Source organism: Dermacentor albipictus, chromosome 7, assembly GCF_038994185.2.
Source record: "Dermacentor albipictus isolate Rhodes 1998 colony chromosome 7, USDA_Dalb.pri_finalv2, whole genome shotgun sequence".
NCBI lineage: Eukaryota > Metazoa > Arthropoda > Arachnida > Ixodida > Ixodidae > Dermacentor > Dermacentor albipictus.
In genome coordinates this window covers 25,782,272-25,801,409 of record NC_091827.1, presented here as the reverse complement: position 1 = coordinate 25,801,409, position 19,138 = coordinate 25,782,272, and the positions used below count along the sequence as shown (strand labels likewise).

The 19,138-nt window shown below is 49.4% G+C and overlaps 1 protein-coding gene and 1 pseudogene across 1 annotated transcript; both read right to left on the bottom strand.

The window, feature by feature from the left end:
• Nucleotides 1-19,138, bottom strand: part of LOC139047753 (uncharacterized) — an 85,454-nt pseudogene that overhangs the window by 55,808 nt on the left and 10,508 nt on the right.
• On the bottom strand, nucleotides 8,708-9,355 carry LOC139047755 (polyadenylate-binding protein-like). Its single transcript, XM_070521775.1, is given in 1 exon segment — nucleotides 8,708-9,355. A coding segment is annotated over 1 exon segment (630 nt). The 5' UTR covers nucleotides 9,353-9,355; the 3' UTR covers nucleotides 8,708-8,722.

Genomic DNA, 19,138 nt, shown 5'->3' with positions numbered 1-19,138 from the left:
TGGCCAACGAAGTGCATGTTATAAATTTTCTGGTTTGTCACTGGCTTGCATTGTGTTCCGTTAGGGTTGTGATGCAATTAAGCAAGTTGTAAGCATGTTTTAGTAGCACACAGTGCTTATCCACCGCTCTCACTGAGGCATGGTCGTGTCGATAAACGAAAAAAGCATTTGTTCTCGGTGGGCAGTTAAAATATTCGTTCAAGCATCCAACAATGTGCGAGACATTTCGAAGCTGTGACTTTGGTAGCACGCACTTTCACTATGCATTGATTGCAACAAAATTCATGAGAAATGCCTTTGCACTGCCAGCACGGCGACAACCGTGTCTCGTTGCACTCTTCAATGCTGTTCCAAGTTTGGCTCCTGTATGCCCAATGAGTGGCTTTACAGCATAATGTTGGGGAGAAATGACAGAAGTATGCAAAACTCTGCTCCCTTTGAGAGCATGTACCGGGACACTATCTCCTACACAACACTTGTGCCATCTCTAGGCAGTCCTCCTAACTACTCTGTCTGCTGGTGCTGCCACTCCCTCCTCACAAGGTCTCCAAGGTAATGTCCCCAAAGAATGGGTGTAAGATTTTATACAACTGCCAAATTTCATGGAATAAAGTACTATGAGTGATTAGCGTTACACTATCTTCACGCACCATGGTTGTTTACTGGATTATACGTATTCTTGGCTTAACATTTTGTTTGTCTGGCAGTCTCATGAAATACATATCAACAGGGCTTAACAAAAAGAAAAAAGAAAAGGCAAGCAGAGGACAGGCTGGGGTAGAAAGGCAGCTAATGTTTCCACATTGCACCTGCTCTAAACGCCATTAGCATGCCGTTTTGAATCTGAATGTTAAGAAGGATGCTAAAGTTACCTTCTCTCATAGTAATCGCCTTGATATTAATCCTTCAAGACAGACACACACACAAAGAATACCTGCTATTTTCCCAGTATTTGTGCCTACTGTTGGTTATTTCTTTACAAAAAAGAAAGAAACCTGTGTGTCACTGCATTAAAGAACCACCATCCAAATTGCCAGCACAAAAAAAGAAGTCACAAGGGCCTCGTAAACTAGGCCAGGCTGTAAGACCAAACATCTGCAATGTCTCACTCAACTGCCACTGACGTTTATTGGTGAAAGATGCCCAAGTGGCTCACAAGCAAGTTGCAGATCTCAAAAACCAGTTCCGTTTCCACCCACAGTGTCCTCAGCAAATATACAGCAACTGGGTCGGTTGCATAGATTTAACCTATGGATGGACACATGGATTAACCTGTCGATTGCTCCACACTCGCCTGATACATTTCAAAGCAATACCTACCGCCAGCACGTGTTGGACCTTGCCCTCTGGATCACTGTCAAGCTCAACTGTAAAAAGTGCAAAGAGGCCAAACTCTTGAGCCAGCGTCACAGCAAGCACCATGAGGCACTCAGGCGATGTAGGCGCCCGTGGACCTGGCAGCTCCAGGACAAGTGCTCGCATATGGCTCAGGGCACGGTCTTGTGGGACTGGTGCTGAAACACAGCTCGTTATGAGGGCTTAGAGGAATACACAGAGAAGGAGTACACAGCAAGAAATTTTGCCTTGTTTTCATTGCTCTATTAAACAGCCGCTGACTCAGTAATTATGCTATGAAGCCTGAATTCCCTGAGCTTGCAATAAATAATTGATTTCGTTACCTTTTAATGCAACCAGTTCAAAACATCTTGTTCAAAACAAGATCAACTTTTGTTGATCTTGTCACACTGCAACATTTTTTATTATTACAATGGCAAACTAAAAAAATAAAAAGAAACATGAGATAAACAAGTTGCTTGACACGTCAAAAAATTCACCGATGATTACGATACACCTTAATGTAAAATTTGAGCGCAGCTCTATACGTGTTTTCACTTTGCAAAATATATGCTGGCGCAGACAACCTGCCTCGTGCAGCATGTAGAAAATGGAGTGAAGTGCAGCACGTATGCCTCGCTGATCGGGAGATCGCGACAGGCAGTACATGGGGGGTGCATGGGTGTGATTCACAGCAGCTGCTGCAGAAAGACCTCCACTCATGCAGCGCTTTTTTTCCATACAGATGATGTGTGCTGCTCTGGCTCCATAGCATAGCCATTTTTGCCGCACAGCACATCTTGCGCGGCACAATGCTTTTCCTCTCACACTTTCGTTCCACTAACGACAAGAGCAGCCCTTCGTCATTGAGTAGTCATGCCACCAGTGTCGGCTGTGACAACACCCAAGAGAGCGTCACATCGAGCCTTACTGGTAGCCACTCGCCATCACCCCTTGCAGGAGCAGTGATCCCCGTCACACGCTGGCACCGCAGACTGACCTCAGTGGCAGACACCATGGATAAGCGTAGCCCTCCCCAGCTCACGGCACCGTAATGCTGGCCCCTATATTTTTCCTTCCTCCATGATGAGGACGTCGTGACCACCGGCAACTCAGCGCATGAGCAGGCCATCTCCTCTACGCTCCTCCTCTGCTTTCCACCTTATGGTTCCAATGCACCCTCCTCCTACGCTTTTCTCGTCTTCCTTTCACTATGGTCTTTCCTTCGCCTACACCTGCGCTCCGCGTTCGCTTTCATTCCTCGTGGCACTAGTACGCTTGCATACGCTGACGCCCGCGACGCTCGCTGCAGCAGTGGGCTATAAAGAGCTGTCCTCTGAAATTAGAAACATCCATCAAGTTTGTTTGTGTGAATGTTACACGAGTGCAAGGTAGCCATCACTAACAGTATCTCTCTTATTAAAAGCATACTACAGAATTTTCAAAACTATGAGCTAGAATGCTGGAGCCATCTGACAATGTACACTATATATCCTGGCAAATGTTTATATATTTCATGCTTGCCACTATTCAAAGCTGGCAATGATGAGAGCCTCGGCTATCATGATAGACATTTTGCTGCGTTCTTACCCAACATTCCTATAAGGAGACAATATGTATAAAAATGCAACAGCATAGGAGAATGCAGAGCAGACGGCCGCCCTAGTTTCTACCAGTTTCTTTTTTTTTCAGCTATATAGAATTCTTGCTTTTTTTTCTCTCTTTTAGCTGCCTGTGGTAGCTAGCAATACTAATCCTTGAATTGGATTGCTCAAAGAGGCCAACACTCCTTGCACAATAAACTGAAGTGTATACTTTGGCAATGAATTTCAAAACTGATGTCACCCTGAGAATTCATTCCACGTGGATACGCCTTGTGAACTTGCTGGCTACAATTAGTAAATTGCAATATATGTCCTAATGTACTTAGTTAATTAAAATTATTTAGTTAAATTTTGTTAATTGATGAATTATGCATATTGATTTCTCATGCAAGTAACGTCCACCTCTTCAATTATTCCAGCTTAAGGATGGAAACCGTGCTATCTTGCATGGGCAATGTTAAAAAATTCTGTTTAGTCTAAAAAGAAGACACCCGGTATACCGCTCTTGTTTTTTCGTCCAACAACATGGTGACCCACAGCATTGGCATGATACCCAAATCAGCCATTCAATAAGTACACACTACCTTCACAAAAAATTGGAGGACGCTTAAGCTTCGCCTTCAAGAGTGGGACGCGACAGCGTTCCCGTCGACCCGCCGAGGGGTATAAGACAATGCGCTACGGCACAGCGATCACTTACGATGCGCCCCGCATCGGACTTAGCGCCCACCTATCACGCGGTGAGCGTCGAGCAACGCAGCGTTCTGCGCGGCAACGAAACGTGCGCCTGAGCGAACGGAACGAACCAAAGAACTCGGTGTCTCGGAGGGGAAACGATCTACGCCAGCCAAACGTCGTGATCGGCACGGGCAGAGAGATAGATAGTAATCTAAACCGGGAGCACGGCGAAGCGTCGTCAGGAGAGAGGGAGTCCCGCGACGCGCCTGGCAGCGGTCCCAATGCGCGCGCGGCGCGCCTCCTGTCGGGGCAGCGCCGTACATTGAGAGGAGGGGGTCTTCTGTGTTTGCCGCAAGATGGCTCTGCGTGTGCGGAAAGCGCAGAAGAAATGCAGCGGAAACGCACTTCGCAACTCGTGTAATTGTTACTTCTGTACGTTACATGTTCATAATTACCGATATACACCGCAGTATAACTTTCCACGGCTCGTTTCGAAGGCAAATCGCATTCACTAGAGGCGCGTTTGCACCGCTTGGAAGCATCGAACTCGTGGCTGAGTGGTAGCGTCTCCGTCTCACACTCCGGAGACCCTGGTTCGATTCCCACCGGGCCAATCTTGGAAGTTGCTTTTTATTTATGATGCGCCTGCCGTGATTTATCGCTCACGGTCAACGCCGCAAACGCCGACACCGACGCCGACACCCGACGCCGACGACACCGGCTTTTCTGCGACACGAGCTCCTTAACGCTATCGCGTTAAAAGAACGATTATCTGTGGCTGTACGACCCAAGTCAGTCGTGCTTCCCTACAAGAATTACAGCGTGAAATCAATCCTGGAATATGGGCAAATCAGCTATTAAATTTCACATATGTGTTGCAGATATCGTTAATCTAACCGAGAAAATTAACCACATAAGACAAATGGTGCCCTAATTTGTGGTTTTTATCTTTCTCCTTGCCCTAGTAGCATTGCTCATAAGAGCAGAGTCCTGTTCTGAATATCAAACTTCGACCATAATTTTTTTTTCCTGAGAAAAGGTCTGTTCATTAGGCTACTTGCTCATTACAGGCTAGTTAGACAACTGCACAAATACTCAACATAGCTTGTCGTTTCTGCATGAAAGAAAATTGTTTCACTCACTTGCTAGTTGTTTCAATAGACAATCTCCTGACCGTGCCTGGAACACCTGAGGCATCTGGCACAAGGCCGGCAGCCCCAAGGACTGCACCAGTCGCTGGGTACTCTCCTACTCCTGAAGACTGTTCAATCAACGAGCTACCTTGGTCCCCATACTCTTGCACGCCATCAGCTGAGCCCCACACAAGTCCTGCAACGAGCCCCTCGCATAACATGGGGCATAACCTGGGTTTTCATTGAAGTCCAGCAGGTAAGTCCTATTTAGCTTCGTATGCAACAGGACATGCTTATACTATACAATATGTTTGCTACATAAAAACAGGTGGCCTCCTCTGCACACAATGTGCCTGTACCCAAAGCAAGTGACGTTGAAGAAAATGTGTAAATGTCAACTACCAGCTGAAGTCGTAAGCTAGAAAACTAATATAAAGAATTTCGCTTGACATCCCGACCTTTGCCACTCGAAAGCTTTGCTCACTGCTTTACTAGCCATGCAAGCGGTGCACTTTCAAGCATCCCTGAGAGAGAGAGAGAGAGAGAGAGAAAATCTGTCCCTGAAACAATTTTTCTAATTGTTTGAACACAGTATTAGAAAAGTTCATCAGAAAGGTTCTTATTACAAGCTAGGATTACAAGCTAAGCAAGCATCCCCCTCACCTTCCCCCAAGTTGTGGTCTTCACTGTCAACTCGAATTTCCTGTGTCTATGACTATGACCTGCCCACTTGGATACTGTGCTATCCAGCAGCTTCCCCTTTCAGTTAGGTTGAACAATTCTTTCAAGCATTTTCAACTTTTTTGTAATACCGTGGCAATGACCGGCACGAAATTATTAGGTGTAAAAGTTTTCTCCACAACGTGCAGTCACTGCAGTGCACTAGGTGCAACGGTTTCATTAGTGGTTCACCAGCATCGTTAGGGCAGGGATAAGAGTCGAGTGCTGGCAAGCCGCAATACAGCAGCTGTATGCAAAGACCAGGCATTGTGTCTCTTACAGAAGAAAATGTTGCTGAATAGCGAACGTTTCCTAAAGAACGGGAGTGCAAAACAAATCCCCTGTATGCCCTTCATTGTTGTTAGCCTTTCTTCAACCTTCCTACGTGCCAGCACCACAGATTATTCATACAAACCCCTGAGAAACATTCAGTTGAGTAAACTGTGATTCTGGAATGGGAATACTGCTGCGAGAGGAGGCTTGGTCAACCGGAAAAACAAAAAAGAGGGGATAGTGTTAAATTGAAGTTCCCACTTAAATTTGCTGTGACATGAACTGCAACAGTGTCCAGCTGTTTATCAACAAAGGACAACACTGTGTTCAAAGCAACCGTGAACTTCACCTAGCAAGCTTGAAGAACTGCCTGTGCTTAAATGGCCCAGACTAGAATTTTTTAGGCCGACAATTTAACACAATTAATGATTGTGTGCAACATCTTTAGTCCACGGTAAAGAGATAATGAAACAACATTGGTGCAATCATTGCTTGTGCATATATTTTCTAAGCAACGTGAACCAACTAGCCAACTAATAAGTTTGTTTTAGCATTCCTGAAACACCAGCTTTGGATAACATGCACCGATAATGCAGTACAGTACAGTAAACCCCCATGTTGGTTAAGTCTGTAGACAAATTTGTTCCGATCATAAGTACAAACGTCTAAAGAGACCAATCAGCGTTAACGTGACTGACAACACCGTTTCGAAATACAGAACTGACGACCTGTTGTCACATGATCCTACCTAGAACATATTATGTCGACAGCCTTGCCAGTGGTGGAGCTTGAGGCCAAACTTTGCTTTTCTGTAACACTGCACCGAATGCAATGGGCAGCGACATACAATCCCCATCTGTCTTATTAGCCATGTGACATGTGAGAGCTAAGCCATGAGCTTAGCTGTCACACAGGCAATTGAATGTGACACCATGACATTATGTAAGAGGATGATTGAACTTTTTTGCACTTGTTTATAAGAAGCTGCTTGCTGGGAGAGAAACTGTTGGCAAAATATAAATTTTTAGACTGTAACAGCAGCACAGATTATGTCACTCATTTATGTACATTTCTGCAAACGTATTTGTTCTTCCTGCCCTAGCGCCAGGTTGCTTCCTTTTGGATATGACTAGCATTGGTAGATTGAAGTCACAGTGTTAGGATGCAGAAAGTTCAAGATTCCATTATCACCAGCCTCATCTAGAATTAAAGTAAAAGTAACACTTTCATTCAGACATGTTATCTCCAAATTTATTTCTTGGTGCCCGCCATGCCAACAAACTATAGAATCTAGAGCCCTGCTGCACTTTTCCAAGTGAACAAGATTTCCCTGCCATTTCATGCATGACATTTCTGCTATGGAAGGAAAGCAAGCTGGCAGCTACTCCGGACCAGAATTATTGTCAATATCCATTTGCAAGTGACTTGCAGTAACCAATTGCAAGCCCTGCTGCTTTAGGAAGCCACTCACACAGCACAGCGGATTCCTTGGTTTGGCAGGAGGTTCTTGCTTGGCAATCCCCCTTCCCCTCCTAAGATGGAGGTGGCACAAATACTCCCAACAGCTAATGCGAGAACAACCTCTGCTGCCCCAGCCAATCGGTGCACACAGCCACGATCAAAACGAGACCCACCTTGGCCTTGAGCGACTCGTGGTGCTCGAGCATGTGCAGCAGCTTTGAATTGTCAATCTCGAGCAGCATGCCGGTGACCTTGCCAGCGAGGTCCGGATACATGCGGTGGATCAGTGGGAACAGGCGCTCGCCCAGCATCTGCTTCTGGTCGTGTGGTGTGGCCTCAGCCAGCATGGGAGTGGTCAGGGGTTTCTGGACTTGGATGTGCACTGCTTCCTGCTGCGTCTGAGACACCTGCTGGGCTGCCACTGCAGCCGCGGCCACCTGCTGTTGCTGCTGCTGCTGAGCAGTCACCTGTGCAATCATGCAAGGTGCAATGTAGTCCCATCCAAACACTGCACCGCTTACAAAGGTAAGCAGACAGGGCACTTTGCTTCTAACAGGCAGTACCCAAGTTTCGATGCATCTCTTAAGCAGTCAACTGTTGCATATGTATTTCCCACATCATATTGTAACCAACTACACAGCATACTCAGTATAACAGTAAACTCTGGCCACCTGGAATTGAGCAGTCACGGGTGCTGAGACAGGCTGGATCTGGGGTGGGTTGCGCATGGACTGGGGGTACTTGTAAGTTGGGCGTGGACCACCAGCAGTTTGAGGGGCAAGGCCCACAGGGCGAGGGCCAACCACCCGAGGCGCAGATGGGGCCTGCTGCAGTGGAGCCTGCTCTGGTGGTGGAGCCTGCTGCCCACCCGTGATTGGTCGTGCGCTGCCGAGAGCTCCCCGCTGTGGTTGTGTTGCCAGGAAAGGACGTGGCTGCCGCTGGTAGGGCAGTGAAGTGGGGAAGCTTCCCTGAGGCTGGGCCCCCTGTGGTCCACCAGCACCTGCCTGGGGTCCCACAGGTCCACGCAGCTGCTGCTGCTGGCCTGTCCAGAGAGGTGTAGCACGCATCTGGGCTGGGCCTAGAGTGGCTGGGAAGTAGCTGCACTGGGGAGTGTGATGGGGCATAGTGGGTACAAAGTAGCCTGCTGCACCTGCGCCACCTGGTGGGAACGTCTGTCCCATTTGCATGCGCATGCCTGCAATGCGGTGCATGTACTGCGAGGGAAGATGTGCCTTGCGGTCTTCCTTGCGCTGGGCCAGAGCAACGTAAAGTGGTGTGGAGACCACAATACGGCCGTTCATTTCTGTCACAGCCTTTGTTGCCTCTTCTGGCGAGCTGAAGCGGACAAATCCAAAGCCCTTGGAGCATCCGTTGCCATCTGTCATAACCTTGGCACTCGTAATGTTGCCAAAAGGAACAAACTCCTTCCGGAGGCGCTCGTCATCCAGGGCATCGTCCAGGTTGTTGGCATACAGGTTGACACCTTGGTAGCGATTCAGACGCTACTGCTTCAGCTGTTCAAAGTGACGCTTTAGCTGACTGGCGCTCAGCCTTCTTCTGGGCTCGCCCAACGTGCAGCACCCGACCGCCCATTTTTTTGCCATTAAGCTCATCCACAGCGCGTTCAGCACACTCGGGGTCCTCAAACGAGACAAAGCCAAAGCCCCGGTTTTTGCCGTTCTCATCTGTCATCACCTCGGCACTGGTGATCTTGCCAAACTTCTCAAAAATGACCATGAGCTTCTCATCATCAAGCTCATCACCAAAATTCTTTATGTGCACATTGGTGAAGCATCGAGCCTGGTCGCCAAGCATCTTCTCGCGTTCCTTGCGGGGGATGAACTTGCCCACATAGACCTTCTTGTTGTTGATCAGCATGCCGTTAACTTTGCTAATAGCCTTGTTGGCAGCTTCTTCGGTCTCGAAATGGACAAAACCATATCCCTTTGAGGAAGTCTCTTCGTCTGTGGCCACTCAACAAGACAGGATGTTCCCAAACGCAGAGAATGTGTCGTACATGGCCTTGTTGTCAATGGCCTTATCCAGGTTCTTTATGAACACATTTCCAACCCCAGACTTCCGCAGCGATGGGTCTCGCTGTGACCACATGATACGGATCGGCTTGCTTTTGATAGGGTTGAAGTTCATTGTGTCCAGGGCGCGCTCCGCCGCAAAACGCACACAAACCGAGAAAATGTTATAGCTAATCATTGAAAATTCCCGAAGACACACACACACTGTAATGTGTGTGTGTGCGATTCCGCAACAGATGTTGCACGTCTTTTGTGCCACCTTCGGCAACAAAGTGACAAAAGCTAGAGCATGCGCAGCACTTTTAGCATCTGGGCACACAATTTGTACGCCTCACACTCGGACGTCTTTACATGCACTACAAATCGCGCGACAAGCTACCTGCGCACAACGCAATACAGCTCAGTACCAGCTGAAGTGTATACTTTGGCAATGAATCTCAAAACTGATGTCACCCTGAGAATTCATTCCACGTGGATACGCCTTGTGAACTTGCTGGCTACAATTAGTAAATTGCAATATATGTCCTAATTAATTTAGTGAAATTTTGTTAATTGATGAATTATGCATATTGATTTCTCATGCAAGTAACGTTCACCTCTTCAATTATTCCAGCTTAAGGATGAAAACCGTGCTATCTTGCATGGGCAATGTTAAAAAATTCTGTTTAGTCTAAAAAGAAGACACCCGGTATACCGCTGTTCTTTTTTCGTCCAACAACATGGTGACCCACAGCATTGGCATGATACCCAAATCAGCCATTCAATAATTACACACTACCTTCACAAAAAGAACAATTATCTGTGGCTGTACGACCCAAGTCAGTTGTGCTTCCCTACAAGAATTACAGCGTGAAATCAATCCTGGAATATGGGCAAATCAGCTAATAAATTTCACATATGTATTGCAGATATCGTTAATCTAACCGAGAAAATTAACCACATGAGACAAATGGGGCCTTAATTTGTGGTTTTTATCTTTCTCCTTGCCCTAGTAGCATTGCTCATAAGAGCAGAGTCCTGTTCTGAATATCAAACTTCAGCCATAATTTTTTTTTTCCTGAGAAAAGGTCTGTTCATTAGGCTACTTGCTCATTACAGGCTAGTTAGACAACTGCACAAATACTCAACATAGCTTGTCGTTTCTGCATGAAAGAAAATTGTTGCACTCACTTGCTAGTTGTTTCAATAGACAATCTCCTGCCCGTGCCTGGGACACCTGAGGCATCTGGCACAAGGCCGGCAGCCCCAAGGACTGCACCAGTCGCTGGGTACTCTCCTACTCCTGAAGACTGTTCAATCAACGAGCTACCTTGGTCCCCATACTCTTGCACGCCATCAGCTGAGCCCCACACAAGTCCTGCAACGAGCCCCTCGCATAACATGGGGCATAACCTGGGTTTTCATTTAAGTCCAGCAGGCAAGTCCTATTTCTTCGTATGCAACAGGACATGCTTATACTATACAATATGTTTGCTACATAAAAACAGGTGGCCTCCTCTGCACACAATGTGCCTGTACCCAAAGCAAGTGACGTTGAAGAAAATGTGTAAATGTCAACTACCAGCTGAAGTCGTAAGCTAGAAAACTAATATAAAGAATTTCGCTTGACATCCCGACCTTTGCCACTCGAAAGCTTTGCTCACTGCTTTACTAGCCATGCAAGCGGTGCACTTTCAAGCATCCCTGAGAGAGAGAGAGAGAGAGAAAATCTGTTCCTGAAACAATTTTTCTAATTGTTTGAACACAGTATTAGAAAAGTTCATCAGAAAGGTTCTTATTACAAGCTAGGATTACAAGCTAAGCAAGCATCCCCCTCACCTTCCCCCATGTTGTGGTCTTCACTGTCAACTCGCATTTCCTGTGTCTATGACTATGACCTGCCCACTTGGATACTGTGCTATCCAGCAGCTTCCCCTTTCAGTTAGGTTGAACAATTCTTTCAAGCATTTTCAACTTTTTTGTAATACCGTGGCAATGACCGGCACGAAATTATTAGGTGTGTAGTAAGGCGATTTATTAAGAGGCACTGGGCACAGTCTGGTAGCGCTCGCAGTCGACAAACGCTGGTCACGCGCACAGCCGGAACAAGAGCGCCTTCTTCGTCTTCCTCTTCACCACAATTGCCCCCGGGAGAGAAGAGGAGCCATCCTGGCGACTTACGGCGTAGGTAGGATGAGGGGGTCATAGTATGGCTTAAGTCGGTTGACATGAAACGTGTCACGCCCGCGATGCCTATGGTCGGGTGAAGGTGTCACAGGTTCGACAACATAGGTGACAGCGGAGGTACGGTCTATGACGCGGTAGGGGCCGTCATAGCGTGCAAGGAGTTTGGTCGAAAGGCCAGGGCTGCGAGGCGGGACCCACAACCAAACAAGGGAACCAGTCGGGAAAACTGGTGTAAGCGCGTCACTGTCATGCGGCAGCTTTTGACGACCTTGAGCAGCGGTCGTAAGGGGGCTCGCGCGAGCTGCCTACAGTCCTCGGCGTATTTGGCTGCTTCAGACACAGGCGTGCATTCGGAAGCGTCGGGTCGGTATGGGAGCATTGTGTCCATAGTACACGAGGGCTCTCGTCCATACAGCAGAAAAAAGGGCGAAAAGCCAGTGGTAGCTTGTGTGGCCGTATTATAGGCATATATACGTGACGAACAGCAAAACAGTGTCCCAGTTACTGTGATCCGAGGCGACGTACATAGTCAACATGTCACCGAGTGTGCGGTTGAACCTCTCTGTCAAGCCGTTCGTGTGCGGGTGGTAGGCTGTAGACTTGCGGTGAACGATGCTGCATGCAGCGAGAAGGGCTTGGATGACTTCGGACAAGAAGACACGTCCCCTGTCGCTGAGCAGTTCGCGTGGTGCGCCATGTCGAAGAACGAAGTTCCGCAAGATGAAGAACGCAACTTCGCGCGCAGTGGCTGCAGGGAGTGCGGCAGTCTCGGCGTAGCGCGTCAAGTGGTCGACACCTACAATTATCCATCGGTTACCCGAGGAACTGCAGGGAAGTGGCCCGTACAGGTCTATGCCGACGCGATCGAAGGGCCGAGCCGGGCAGGGCAGCGTCTGTAGCTCACCAGGTGGGCGCTGTGGAATTTTCCGCCGTTGGCACGCCGTGCAAGCGCGTACGTACTGGCGCACGAAGTGATACGTGCCGTGCCAGTAGAAACGCTGCCTTAGGCGAGTATACGTTTTCAGAACACCGGCGTGACCATTATGAGGAGCAGCATGAAAATAAGCGCATATGTCAGAACGCATGTGTCGTGGTATCACCAGGAGCCATTTGCGACCATCAGGCAAATAATTTCTGCGGTAAAGAACGTTGTCGCGGACAGTAAAGTGAGCGGCTTGGCGACGAAGTGTTCGAGAAGAGGGTGTGGCGGATGGGTCGTGGAGGAAATTCATCATAGTTGAAAGCAGGGGATCCTTACGCTGCTCGTCCGGCATATCAGCGACGTTGAAGGCTGACATGGATGCGAAGAGCGGAGACAATGAAGCCACATCACAAGGTAGCGGCGATCGAGAAAGCGCATCGGCGTCAGAGTGCTTTCTGCCCGATCGGTAGACAACGCGGATATCATATTCTTGTAAGCGGAGTGCCCATCGCCCTAGGCGACCTGACGGATCCTTCAACGAGGACAGCCAGCAAAGTGAATGGTGGTCGGTGACAATGTCAAAAGGGCGACCATATAGGTATGGACGAAATTTGACGAGCGCCCAAATAATGGCCAAGCACTCCTTTTCTGTTACTGAGTAGTTGGCTTCTGCCTTCTTTAAGGTGCGGCTCGCATACGCGACGACGTACTCGTCATAGCCGTCGTTCCGTTGTGCGAGGATTGCACCAAGTCTGATACCGCTGGCGTCCGTATGTACCTCTGTAGGCGCTGTGGGATCGTAGTGTCGAAGAATCGGTGGCGAAGTAAGTAGGCGACGTAGTTGCTGGAAGGCTTCGTCACAGGAAGTTGACCACGCGGAGATGCCGTTAGTAGCGGTAAGCAAATTGGTCAGTGGTGCGATGATAGTCGCGAAATTGCGCACAAAACGCCGAAAGTAAGAGCAGAGCCCTATAAAGCTGCGGAGTGCCTTAAGAGTAGTGGGCGTCGGAAACTCTGCGACCGCGCGAAGCTTGGCTGGGTCAGGAAGCACGCCGTCCTTCGATACAACGTGACCCAATATTGTTAACTTGCGAGCAGCAAAACGGCACTTTTTGATGTTAGGTTGGAGACCAGCAGAGGTGAGGCAGGTGAGTATCTCACGCAAGCGAACGAGGTGCGTCGGGAAATCTGGCGAAAACACCACGATGTCATCAAGGTAGCACAGACATGTTTTCCACTTGAAGTTGGGAAGGATGGTGTCCATCATGCGCTCGAAAGTAGCGGGCGCGTTGCAGAGCCCGAATGGCATTACGGTAAATTCGTACAAGCCATCGGGCGTGATGAAAGCTGTGTTCTCACAGTCATCATCTGCCATGGGCACTTGCCAATAGCCGGAGCGAAGATCCAAAGATGAGAAGTACTCCGCGCCTTGCAAGGAGTCGAGGGCGTCATCAATCCGAGGCAGCGGATAGACATCTTTACGAGTGATCTTACTGAGTCGACGGTAATCCACACAGAAGCGTATTGACCCGTCCTTCTTGCGTACTAATACTACAGGAGACGCCCAAGGACTGTGGGAAGGGCGAATGACGCCACGGTGCAGCATGTCGTCGACCTGCTCTTTAATGATCTTTCGCTCGGCTGCCGATACGCGGTATGGTCGTTGGCGTAAAGGTGGATGGGAACCAGTGTGTACGCTGTGAGTGACGGTTGCCGTACGTCCCAGAGATAGTTGGTCACAGTCAAACGACGAGCGAAAATTCTGAAGAAGCGCGAAGACTTGCTGGCGATATGGAGGCGGCAGATCGGCGTCTACGACAGATTCAAGAACGTCTGACGACGATGACGACAACGATGATGATGATGATTCGCATGGCACGGGAGAAGTGAGGGCGTCGAGTTCATAACAGGCCGTGTCGTCGGTAACATCGAGAATGTGAAGCGGGTCAAGGGGCTGAACACGACCGAGTGATTCGCCGCGCAGTAACGTCACATGGTAGTGAGACGGGTTACACACAAGCATTGAGGATAATCCAGACTCAGTGGTGAGGACGGCAAATGGGAGAGGTAGGGCCTTGCGACGGAGAAAAATCGGCGACGGTGTAAAAAGCACTGTAGCGTCTGGCGTGGTAGAGCAAGAGACGGGCACAAGCGCACACATGTCGGGTGGTATGTCCGTATCGGACACAATAGTGAGCGATACGGACATACCTTGACATGCGGACATGCTTGCTGTTCAGAAGGGTCAGGCAGTGGGGCATCGGCAAGCGGGAAAAGCGCTACTTCGGCCCGGGCACAGTCGATGATGGCACGATGATGAGACAAGAAGTCCCAGCCGAGGATAATGTCATGTGAACATGATGAAAACACGAGAAATTCAACAACATAGACAATGCCGTCGATGACCACCCTGGCAGTACATTGAGCGAGCGGGGCTATATGCTGCGCAGTCGCGGTGCTTAGAAGCATACCAGACAACGGCGTTGTGACCTTATGGAGGCTGCGACAAAGCTTTTCGTCGATAACAGAAACTGCAGCCCCAGTATCAATAAGCGCAATTGCGGCGGTTCCTTCGACCAAAACGGCCAATAAATTGCGTGGCGACTGTGCAGGCCTTGTAGAAGTCGCGAAGCTTGCAGTTCGTGCCTGCGGAAGTGCAGCAACTAGTTTCCCTCGCTAAGTGACTGGCGGCGACGTAAGGGGGAAAGTGAGCGACGACGTGGTGATGGCAAACGATGGGTGCCGACAGGGCGTCGAGGAGGCGGCGAAAACTCGTGGTCGGGAAGAGCCGCATGCCCGGTGGTGTCATGGGATTAGGCATATCCAGGCGGTGTGATAGTAGCGTTACCAGGTGGCATGCGACGATGGCAGAAGCGCGCAACGTGGCCGGCGACACCGCAAGCGAAGCATATGGGTCGGTTGTCGCGTGTGCGCCAAGGGGTCTGAACTGGGCGTCGAGATGGAACGGGAGGCGACGCGGAAGGAGGTGCAGCTTGAAGTCGCATTGGCGCCGGAAACGAGAACGCCGGCGGCGCAGGTCGCGCGGCGACTTCGGCATAGGTCAGAGGTGCAGCCACGGGAGGGCAGGGGTGGGCGAAAGGTAAAGACCCAGCAAGTTCCTCGCGAATGGCCCGCCTAATGGGAGCAGCCAGAGATTTGTCAGGCTGGGGAGGTCCATCATTGAGAGGCAGCATATACAATTCGCGTGCCACCTCCTCACGAATGAAATCCTTAATCTCAAGAGAGAGCGATGCTGCTGGCGTGGTGTTCGAGCGAAGTGTGAGGTCCGAGAGAGAGTCGCCAGGTGCGAGAGCGCTGCGCGCAAGGACCCTTTGTCGACGCAGCTCATCGAAGCTCTGGCAAAGAGTGACGACAGCTGCCACAGAAGTAAGGTTCCGCGCCAGGAGCATTTGAAATGCGTCGTCCTCGATGCCCTTGAGGATGTGCTTCACCTTGTCCTCTTCAGTCATGGTGGAATCGACGCGGGCGCAAATATCGACGACATCCTCTATGTAACTTGTATAAGTCTCGCCGGGCTGTTGAGCGCGCTGGCGGAGGCGTTGTTCTGCACGGAGTTTTCGCAAGGCTGGGCGACCGAAGACTTCCGCGAATGCAGTTTTGAAAGCGGACCAGGTTTGCAGTTCCCATTCGTGATTGTGGAACCAGAGGTTCGCAACGTCAGCAAGATAGAAGATGACGCTACGGAGCTTCGTCGGGTCATCCCACTTGTTGTGTTCACTGACGCGCTCGTAGGTAGAGAGCCAGTCTTCTACGTCAGTCTCACCTGATCCGCTAAAAACAGGAGGTTCCCGCTGCCGTTGCATGGCGCCGCACATGACAGGAGCGGCAGATGCGCCGAGTGGATTGTTGGGAGCGGCGGTCATAGTAGCGGCTGGAGCAGATGTTAAAGTTCGGCTGCGAAGTTCCAGGGCGAGGTCGGGGAGTGGAGCACCTTCCACCAAATGTAATAAGGCGATTTATTAAGAGGCACTGGGCACAGTCTGGTAGCGCTGGCAGTCGACAAACGCTGATCACGCGCACAGCCGGAACAAGAGCGCCTTCTTCGTCTTCCTCTTCACCACAGGTGTAAAAGTTTTCTCCACAACGTGCAGTCACTGCAGTGCACTAGGTGCAACGGTTTCATTAGTGGTTCACCAGCATCGTTAGGGCAGGGATAAGAGTCGAGTGCTGGCAAGCCGCAATACAGCAGCTGTATGCAAAGACCAGGCATTGTGTCTCTTACAGAAGAAAATGTTGCTGAATAGCGAACGTTTCCTAAAGAACGGGAGTGCAAAACAAATCCCCTGTATGCCCTTCATTGTTGTTAGCCTTTCTTCAACCTTCCTACGTGCCAGCACCACAGATTATTCATACAAACCCCTGAGAAACATTCAGTTGAGTAAACTGTGATTCTGGAATGGGAATACAGCTGCGAGAGGAGGCTTGGTCAACCGGAAAAACAAAAAAGAGGGGATAGTGTTTAATTGAAGTTCCCACTTCAATTTGCTGTGACATGAACTGCAACAGTGTCCAGCTGTTTATCAACAAAGGAATACACTGTGTTCAAACCAACCGTGAACTTCACCTAGCAAGCTTGAAGAACTGCCTGTGCTAAAATGGCCCAGACTAGAATTTTTTAGGCCGACAATTTAGCACAATTAATGATTGTGTGCAACATCTTTAGTCCATGGTAAAGAGATAATGAAACAACATTGGTGCAATCATTGCTTGTGCATATATTTTCTTAGCAATGTGAACCAACTAGCCAAGTAATAAGTTTGTTTTAGCATTCTTGAAACACCAGCTTTGGATAACATGCACCGATAATGCAGTACAGTACAGTAAACCCCCATGTTGGTTAAGTCTGTAGACAAATTTGTTCCGATCATAAGTACAAACGTCTAAAGAGACCAATCAGCGTTAACGTGACTGACAACACCGTTTCGAAATACAGAACTGACGACCTGTTGTTACATGATCCTACATGAACATATTATGTCGACAGCCTTTCCAGTGGTGGAGCTTGAGGCCAAACTTTGCTTTTCTGTAACACTGCACCGAATGCAATGGGCAGCGACATACAATCCCCATCTGTCTTATTAGCCATGTGACATGTGAGAGCTAAGCCATGAGCTTAGCTGTCACACAGGCAATTGAATGTGACACCATGACATTATGTAAGAGGATAATTGAACTTTTTTGCACTTGTTTATAAAAGCTGCTTGCTGGGAGAGAAACTGTTGGCAAAATATAAATTTTTAGACTGTAACAGCAGCACAGATTACGTCACTCATTTATGTACATTTCTGCAAACGTATTTGTTCTTCCTGCCCTAGCGCCAGGTTGCTTCCTTTTGGATATGACTAGCATTGGTAGATTGAAGTCACAGTGTTAGGATGCAGAAAGTTCAAGATTCCATTATCACCAGCCTCATCTAGAATTAAAGTAAAAGTAACACTTTCATTCAGACATGTTATCTCCAAATTTATTTCTTGGTGCCCGCCATGCCAACAAACTATAGAATCTAGAGCCCTGCTGCACTTTTCCAAGTGAACAAGATTTCCCTGCCATTTCATGCATGACATTTCTGCTATGGAAAGAAAGCAAGTTGGCAGCTACTCCGGACCAGAATTATTGTCAATATCCATTTGCAAATGACTTGCAGTAACCAATTGCAAGCCCTGCTGCTTTAGGAAGCCACTCACACAGCACAGCGGATTCCTTGGTTTGGCAGGAGGTTCTTGCTTGGCAATCCCCCCTTCCCCTCCTAAGATGGAGGTGGCACAAATACTCCCAACAGCTAATGCGAGAACAACCTCTGCTGCCCCAGCCAATCGGTGCACACAGCTACGATCAAAACGAGACCCACCTTGGCCTTGAGCGACTCGTGGTGCTCGAGCATGTGCAGCAGCTTTGAATCGTCAATCTCGAGCAGCATGCCGGTGACCTTGCCAGTGAGGTCCGGATACATGCGGTGGATCAGTGGGAACAGGCGCTCGTCCAGCATCTGCTTCTGGTCGTGTGGTGTGGCCTCAGCCAGCATGGGAGTGGTCAGGGGTTTCTGGAGTTGGATGTGCACTGCTTCCTGCTGCGTCTGAGACACCTGCTGGGCTGCCACTGCAGCCGCGGCCACCTGCTGTTGCTGCTGCTGCTGAGCAGTCACCTGTGTTTGCAATCATGCAAGGTGCAATGTAGTCCCATCCAAACACTGCACCGCTTACAAAGGTAAGCAGACAGGGCACTTTGCTTCTAACAGGCAGTACCCAAGTTTGGATGCATCTCTTAAGCAGTCAACTGTTGCATATGTATTTCCCACATCATATTGTAACCAACTACACAGCATACTCAGTATAACAGTAAACTCTGCCCACCTGGAGTTGAGCAGTCACGGGTGCTGAGACAGGCTGGATCTGGGGTGGGTTGCGCATGGACTGGGGGTACTTGTAAGTTGGGCGTGGACCACCAGCAGTTTGAGGGGCAAGGCCCACAGGGCGAGGGCGAACCACCCGAGGCGCAGATGGGGCCTGCTGCAGTGGAGCCTGCTGTGGTGGTGGAGCCTGCTGCCCACCCGTGATTGGTCGTGCGCTGCCGAGGGCTCCCCGCTGTGGTTGTGTTGCCAGGGAAGGACGTGGCTGCCGCTGGTAGGGCAGTGAAGTGGAGAAGCTTCCCTGAGGCTGGGCCCCCTGTGGTCCACCAGCACCTGCCTGGGGTCCCACAGGTCCACGCAGCTGCTGCTGCTGGCCTGTCCAGCGAGGTGTAGCACCCATCTGGGCTGTGCCTAGAGTGGCTGGGAAGTAGTTGCACTGGGGAGTT